This window comes from Mesocricetus auratus, unplaced genomic scaffold, assembly GCF_017639785.1.
Source record: "Mesocricetus auratus isolate SY011 unplaced genomic scaffold, BCM_Maur_2.0 Super-Scaffold_6730, whole genome shotgun sequence".
NCBI lineage: Eukaryota > Metazoa > Chordata > Mammalia > Rodentia > Cricetidae > Mesocricetus > Mesocricetus auratus.
Window position 1 is genome coordinate 72,333,079 of NW_024429184.1, and position 8,676 is coordinate 72,341,754.

The following is an 8,676-nucleotide window of genomic DNA, read 5'->3' on the forward strand; positions in this document are numbered from 1 at the left end:
GGAGGTCATTTAAGAACATAATGAATACAAGATACCATCCGGAAACCTAGAAGGCTGTGAAGAACCCAAGGTATTGGTTCAGTATTGTTAATTCATGGCATTAGGTTCACAACAGATATAGAAGTAGTTTAAAATGTAGAATGTGTACATATACGTAAATACCCATTCCTACATGTACTACAAGCTCATATGGATACTGCACAACTGTAGTGAGAAGACACAGGAACAACAAATACAATGAATGCGACTGCCCCCTCAAGCTCCTGCTTCAGAGACTTCCCCCTATGATGGACTGCAACCAGGAGCTGAGAGCCAGAATAAACCCTTTCTTCCTGAAGTTGCAAACATTTCAGTGCATTTTCATCAAAGCAACAGAAAGAAACTTGAGGCAAGTACTATTATCTACTAAAAGAACCATCTTGCCTTGGAGAAGTGAGTCTAGAAACTGGAAAGGTAAGTCTGGGTTATCTTGTGTCAAGGGTATGTGGACAGTAAGAGCCACCCTGAAAGGTCTCCCACTGGGAAAAGTAAAGAAAGTTTGACAAGCAGTAGGGATCATAACTCTCAATAAACTAAAAAATAAAGTCAAGTACTATGTCAGGCTAGGTATAGTGGCACACACCTATAATCCCAGTAACCTGGAGGCTGAGGCAGGAAGATCACACAGGTTTCAGGTGAGGCTAGCTTGGGATACATAGTGAGAATCTGTCTTAGATAAAGAATCTACACTAACATTAACAAATATATGAGTACACAGAAATAGAAGGAAAAGCACTCCTTACAAAGGGCTGATAAACCATAATCTTCAGAAATGGCTGTTAGAAGTGTAAGGTGTTAGTGAAGACTAGGGCTTGCAGGCTTGCTAAGATGTTGCAGTGGAGTATGTCTCTACAAAGTAGTGGTTCAGACAAGAGGAATCATTACTTTACAAAGAAATCCTGGCAGTCAGCAGCATCGAGCCAGTGGTGTTGGGTCTACATTAAGTGCTTCCTTAAACCAGACTTTAGAATGACATCACATAGCAATCCTGCTAAGCATTATCTGATAGTACACCCAATGAAATGTCAGGTAATCTTACAGGATACAAGAACACCACTTTTAATAGCCACTGAGGACATGAGACTAGGTACACTGGTCCTTAACAAGTTAGGGATTGTTCCTGTGCTCCCGAGCACGCACACACGCACGGTCAGAAAGGAAATAGACACACTGTTGGGAAAGGAGGAAAAAAAATAGGCAGCTCAATCCACTACAGTAGGTATGCAGGAATACAAATATCACTGTTTATGGGAAATATAGAACTTAGTATTTAGAAACATATCTACAAGCTGGGCGGTGGTGGCGCACGCCTTTAATCCCAGCACTCGGGAGGCAGAGGCAGGCGGATCTCTGTGAGTTTGAGGCCAGGCTGGACCGACAGCCTCCAAAACAATACAGAGAAACCCTGTCTCGTTAAAACCAAAAAAGAAAAAAGAAAAAAAAAAGAAACATATCTACAGCTGTTCTTCGGTAAAAGACATGATAGTATATGCTCACATACATAAATAAAACAAAGTAAGACTGCGAGAAGACATGGAGCAAATGCAGTTTATTGAGTTGTTTGGAGAATAATTGGCTTTTGCAGGTTCATGTGTGGGTGCATTTATGTGTGTAGTTTGCACACACAGAGGCCAGAGATTAAACTTAGAGGTCATTCCTCAGGCACTATCTAGTCTCTTTTTGAGACCTAGTCTCTTAGTGGCCTAGATCTCCCCAGATACTCGAGGATGGAAGGTCAGGGAGCCCCAGGAAGCTACCTTATCTGTCTCTGTCTTTCCAATACAGGGATTACAAACATGGGCCACCATACCCAGCCTTTTTCAGGTGGGTTCTGGGTATTGATCTCAGGTCCCACATGCAAGCACTTTACCAGCTAAGCTAACTCCATAGCTTTTTGTTGTTTTCTGCAAACTATTCTTGTAACTTAATATACTTCAAAATGGATTACAGAAAATTCAAATAATTAAAACATGTATTTTATAGTATAAGCACCTTCACAACAAAACCAGTAACTACCATTTCAGCATTTCCTATGTTTTATTCTAAGCACATAATTCTACATTCATGATATAGATATTTTATATTCTCATGAATGGCTCAAGTTTTTAAGACCAGCACAAACTTCAAGCCTCCAAACCAATAATATCTAACTTATTTATGTTTGTGTACCTCAGACTCTTCCAAAATAGACCAAAATTAAACTGATGACACTTCTATCACTGCCCCCAAATGAAACTCCTTACTGTCCAGTGATCCCTCTCTATCACCAAAGAGCAATACAAAAAATGGATTACCTTGACCCACTCTTCCCCTGTGTATGCTCTCTTTATTTGACTTCTCTCAATCCAATGCCCACAATTTCTCAAATCTTTTTTCCTTTTACCCCTTTCTATTGCTGTTTCTAATTTTAAAAATTGCTTTGTGACATGGTCTTGCTATAAAACCAAGGCTGGCCTCTACTGATATCTTTCTTAATCCAAGAGATATTATCTTTCCCACACAAAGTTTGAGTGGCCCTTCTACAAACCACTATTCACACTACGGCAGATAAATCTTATGGCAGGGGCAAACTGATAGAATCACTTCATTCTCCTGCTTCAAGTTTTCATTTCTGGGATTTTATTATTTTGTTGAATTAGCGCTATAGAGTCACTAAAACCCTCTGCATCTGAATTCTTCCTTTTAAAGAGCTCTATTAGCATAATCACCAGACAGATGGATTTCAAGGATACAAATTACTTTCACCATACTTCCCCCATTATCATTCTTGCTTCCCTCCCTCTCCTGCCAGTCACTTCCTTTTCCCTAACAGTCCCCATTCTGGACATTACAGTGCACAGTAATTTGGCACACATATTGTAATATGTATCAAACACTCCCCATTTTATTTCTCATGTCAAGTGTATGCTATATATGCACACAAATATAAAATCTAGATTACACATTTGAGAGAAAATGTGGTATTTGTTTTCCTGAGTTTATCTTAAGATGACTGACTAACCACAGTTCATTTGTTTTCAAATGACACAATTTCATTTTCTTTATGGACAAATAAAACACCACTGTGTATACAAACCATAGTTTATTTATCCACTCATCTGTTAATGGATACCTAGACTGACTACATAACTTGCTTGTGACTACCTACAATATACACAACAAGCATTTATCTTCATCGTATGTGGATTTAGATTCCTTTGGGTCTATTATCAGAAGTGATCTATTGGGATTATTAGGTAGTTTTAAAATTTATTTTTTGGGATCCTTCACGCTGATTTTCATAACGGATGATTGTATCCAATAGTTCCATAAGGTTTTTCTCACTCAATCCTACAGGACATTTACAAGGACTGCTGTTTGTTTTTTTAAAGCACATTCTAGAGTGAGATGGAATCTTTATGTCGTTTGGATTATACATTTCCCCAATATCTAAGAACATTTTTCATGTATTTGTTGATAATCTGAATTTAATCTTTTGATTGATAGGTGTCTGTTCAGTTCACCTGTCTATTTATTGGGTTATTTTGTGTTAATCTTTGATTTCTTTATTAAATTCTAGATTTACTTTGACATACTTCTTAGTTACCATTCTTTGAAGAGATACCATGACCAAGGCAACTCATAAAATCAAGCATTAATTGAGGGCTTGCTTAGTCCATGATCATTATATTATGGCAAGAAGCAGATGGAAATGTGGCTGGAGAGCTTTATATCCAGACTGATGGACACATAGATGGTACGGGGGGGCACATGGATGATGACAGGACAACACTACAGACAGATTCTGGCACACCTTCTAATCCTTCCCAAATTGATGGGGGAAGTCCTTCTGTGTATATGTTTGTCTTATTGGTTGATAAATAAAGCACTGTTGGCCAATAGGGAAGCAAGATAGGTGGGACTAGGAGTCGAGGAGATTTCTGGGAAACAGAGGTACCATGTAGGATGCCAGAGGAGTAAGAGGTCCGGACACTTTCTCTGGTAAGACTGGTAAGAGAAGACCATGTGGAAATAATCAGATTAGCAGTTAGGGTTAATAATTAAGTCAGAGATAGCCAGGAAGAAACCATAGCAAATGGCCAACAGCTTCATAATTAATAATAGTGTCTCATGTGTTATTTGAGGGCAGAGACAGCAGAGGGACCCAGGCAGCTGGTGGGAAAGAGTACATGTTACACCAGAGAGTTTCAGCAATTGGATTCAAACATACAGGAATATGGGGGCCATTCTCATAACTACCATAATACTGCTGCCAAAAGTAGGGGGTGGGGTGGGCAGAGGAATGAAGAAATAGTTTTATGGGTAAGAACCGTTACAGTGCATGCCTGTAACTCCAGGGTTTGGCAAAGGAGGTCGCTGGCCAGAAAAGCAAGCTGTGATTTTCAGTGACAGACCCTGTCTTAAAGGAATAAGGTAGAGAGGGATAGAAGAAAATATTATGCATTCTCCTCTGGCCTCCTCATGCACAAGAGTGTGTGCATCCACTTATATACATGCATTACATACATACCCATTCACCCACACCCACGCAGAGGTCATGAGCCTGCGGGTGTCACAAAGTGGTGGTTTGAGTGATACAGGGTCATGTATTTGAACACTGGTCCCCAGGCGATGGCACTGTTTAAGAGGTAGTGAATTCTTGCTGGATGAAATGTACTACCTGGGGCAGGATTTAAGACTTCATAGCTTTGCCCACTTCTAGACTCCATTCTTTCAGCTTCAGGCTCCAGCTGTCTGCTGTCATGCCTCCCCTGACGTGGACTCTTCCTCTGAAAAATTAAGCTAAAATACTCTTGTGCAAGTTGCCTTTGGTCATGGTGTTTATTACAGCAACAATAAAACAACAATTACAGCTAATGTGAAAGACATAGCAGGACACGTTAGAGAAGCTCAAACCTAAGTTCCTGGGGTGTGTCTCCTCTTGATATGCATTCCTTCTTCTAGTAACAGTCATGCTCACCTGTGTTAAAAACTTCTTCATCTCCAACTCAGCTCCCTAAGCTTCGTTTCTGCTTTGAAGTTAAACATTCTGTCTTCATCTAAGAAGTGGTCTGGGTGCTGCCCTTTCTGACCCACCGAGACTGACATAAACTTTGTCTCATGACCCTGGCATCTTCATTAACTTGGGTTCTCCACTTAGGATTCATTTTTACAACTACAGGCAATGGCTTTTTAAGGCCCTTCATGTTATGTAGCGACTCCAGCCATGTAACATGTTGTGTGGCTTCTCTTAGAAGCTCTCTAAAACCATTCAGGAAAAATCCAGGACCCTTCACCCTTGCACCTTTCCTGACTGCAAAGCCACTATCACATAGAAAACTGCCACATTTGGCTGCTTGGCTGGGACAGACCCTGGACCCTGTGAATCACAACTGCAGGAGCTTTTTTGTGCCACTGCTTTCTAGGAGCAGAAAACTTTGCCCCTTTTGTTCACAAGCTGGGGGCTGGCTAGGCGAAGTTCATGGCACTCTTCTTTGTTCTAGTGCAGAGTAGAAGGCCTCTCCCCAGCTGTGATAATCTCATTACCAGTTAGAGCCTCTCTTCTAGCACATGTCTTGGTTGTACATAAGCTTTCTAGTAATCCTTTTCTCCACAAACTGTCTACATTTTCTGTTTCTTTTTGTCTCATTACTCCCTTTCATTATAGACCTAGATAAGGGAAATCAGCATAATCACACCAGATTCATGTATTCTTGAAGGTTTCTCTGCCAAAGAAATAAATTCAATACTTTTAGCTTCAGGAAAGTACTCAGGACATGGGTAGAAAATAGCTAGAATTTGCCAAAACATCCTAGGATTGGCTGAGTTCCCTTTTCAGTTGGGCCTACATTGCTTGCCTTACTCTCAACACTACTGCTAAGCTGTTTATAGCACTCATCCTTTTTTAATCCAAAGTTCCTAAGTCTTCCACATCTCCCACCAAAACAAAACAAAACCCCAACATGGCAAGGCTTTTCACAGCAATAGTCCATTTTCTGGTACCAACCTCTGTCCTAATTACTTTCTGTTGCTGCAATAAAATACCATGACCAAAAGCAACTTAGGGAAGAATTTATTTTGGCTTACAATTCCAGAGGGAGAGTCCACAATGTCAAGGGAGACATAGCAGCAGGCAATTGGAACAGGAGGCTGAGAGACCACATCTTCAACTGGAAACATGAAGCAGAGAGAATGCAAAGTAGAAGTGATGATGCTATGAACGCTCAAAAACCCAAGTGATCTACTTCCTCCAGCAAGGATGCAACATCTTCCCAAACAGTGCCACCAAATGGGGGCCAAGGGCTCAAAGACCTATCTTTGGGGGTCATTTCTCATTTGAACAAATAGCCACATTTTTCTGTTGGCTTCTGATGCTCCATCTCAGTGGGTCGCTAAGAAATTTACATAAGATTACAGAACAGCTTCTGATCATAGGATTATAGCTGATAATGGCGTGGGGCAGCGGCTCTGCCCACATCCATTGGAAAACACAGATCTTTACATTAGGATTCATAACAGTAGCAAAATTGCAGTTATAAAGCAGCATCAAAATAACTTTATGGTTGGGGGTCAACACAGCACCCACCAGGAACTGCATTAAAGGGTAACAGCATCAGGAAGGTTGAGAATTACTGGTCTACGGGAATTAAGATGTTTTTACTGTAAATAAAACCAGTCTTAGGTGCCATTCCTAGGAAATTTCAGGTTCACACTAGTAAGACCATAAATGCTTATGCTTAAACACGGCTAATTGTTATTTTAGCATTCTCTTAAGAAAACTACATATAGCAGGGCGTGGTGGTGCACACCTTTAATCTAGTGTTGGGAGGCAGAGGCAGGCAGAGAGCTCTGTGAGTTTGAGGCCAGTCTGATCCACAAAGAGAGTTTCAGGCTAGTCAGAGTCACTTGGCAAGACCATGTCTTAAACTTTTGGGGTTGATTCTCTCCGTCCAGCCTGTGGGTCCTGAGGTTGAACTCAGGTCCTCAGTATTGGTGGTCAAAGCCTTTACTCATTGAGCCATCTCACAGCCCTACTTTAACATTCTTACCCAAAACAAAATAAAAGGGACACTGTCTCCACTCAGGCCATCTTCACAGCAAATTTTGCTTAGGATACTGGTATTCTTGATTTTGAGTTGACATGAGACTTCAAGAAGACTTTGAATGGAGGTGTTGCTTTCCCTTCCTGAGATCTCATAACTTCCACTCTCTACCCTGCCACAGATTCATACCAAAGCACTACTATCCTGACTCACAACCACAATTAACCGAGCAATTGTGTAAGCAACTACCTTAGTGCAATACTGATCTTTGCTTAGAAATTCAAGGAAGCCTAGTTCTGTCTTATATTCCATTGCCTACCAGCACATCTAATAGATGCACACACAAAAGCAAACCAAACAAAAATCTTCACTGAATCAAAACCACATCTGACTACAAAGAGGACAGTGTTTTTATATATTAAATTTAACCTGGTGTTTTATTTCGTCTTCCAGGAACTTTCAGATTTCTCCCCAAGTACATAATGAAAAAGAATACCTGCTAACTTAAATTCTTAAGCTATAAAATTCACCCCCACAAAGATCTGAATCTATCAAGAAGCATGTGACACTGGGGTAAATAAACATTTTCTATGGGCAAACAAACAACCCCGACTTAGGTGGCTTACTTCATATCATTAACATGATAAAAAAGAATTCTAGTTTCGAATTTTTTGTCAGCGCTTTTATTACCAGTGGGTTCTTTCACAGAGATCCGCCTGCCTCTGCCTCCCTAGTGCTGGGATTAAAGGCATGCACCACCACCACCAGGCTCATTCAAGCAATTTTTAACATGAAACAAACATTTCTCCCACAACTGCTATGAACATTCTTAAGCCTTTCATCTCTATTGGAATTAAAAGTTTCGATTATGTGAATTCTTGTTGGAAGATTTTACAGTTTGAAAAGAGAGCTCTATTTTGAGCCTTCACCTTTATTATGCTCTATCGGTTTACACTCACACCTCCATCTCATTGGTGTAGTTCAAGCTGATCTCGAACTTCCTACTGAGTCGCTAGGACTACAGACCCTGGACACCTGGTCTAACTCACCCAACTTTGAGATCGGCCCTTCATTTATAAACGCGAAATAACATATGCAAGCTACCATTTTTTAAAAATAAAAATGACAACCTTTCCTTGAGTAGCGGCAGTAGGAGACCGTCCCGTCACGCCCGAGGGGCTTCGAGCTTTCTCGGACACTACTCAGCCCCAGAAGCAGGTCGTCAGGCTTTCAGGAAAGCCTTACTCGACCTCGGCTACACCCACCATCCCGAGCAAGGATAAAAAGGAAGACGACAGTGGCGACTTACTCCACAAACGCCCGGGAGCAGAGGCAGAGGATCTTGTACTCCTCCTCGCGGTCCTCAATGAAGAGCAGCATTTCGGCCACGTGGTTCCACTTCTCACAGCACATGTCGTCCTCGGGGGTCGCTGTCCTGTCCGCGGCGGGGCTGGGCTCTGCTCCGGTGCTGGAGACAGAAAGGACTCACCGAGCCCGGGGTCGGAGGAGCAGGAACGAGCCCGGGGACGCTCGAGCCCGGAGCCCGCCAGGCGCGCCGCCGGAAGCAGCTACGGAGGCCGCAGGAAGGGGCGGGACGAGGGCCGTGTCACATTCC

General features: G+C 41.8%; 1 protein-coding gene across 2 annotated transcripts in view; it reads right to left on the minus strand.

Moving 5' to 3' along the window:
• Positions 1-8,640, minus strand: part of Tgs1 (trimethylguanosine synthase 1) — a 34,892-nt gene extending 26,252 nt beyond the window's left edge. Inside the window, exon 1 of one of the 2 annotated variants that reach the window (XM_013125122.3) lies at positions 8,371-8,640. In XM_013125122.3, the coding sequence (XP_012980576.1) occupies positions 8,371-8,474 (104 nt within the window). In that variant the 5' untranslated portion in view covers positions 8,475-8,640. Of the gene's footprint in view, positions 1-4,699; positions 5,602-8,370 lie in introns of those variants that run through there. The other variant, XM_021222918.2, reaches the window with a different exon arrangement.
• Between the last annotated feature and the right edge of the window lie 36 nt (positions 8,641-8,676).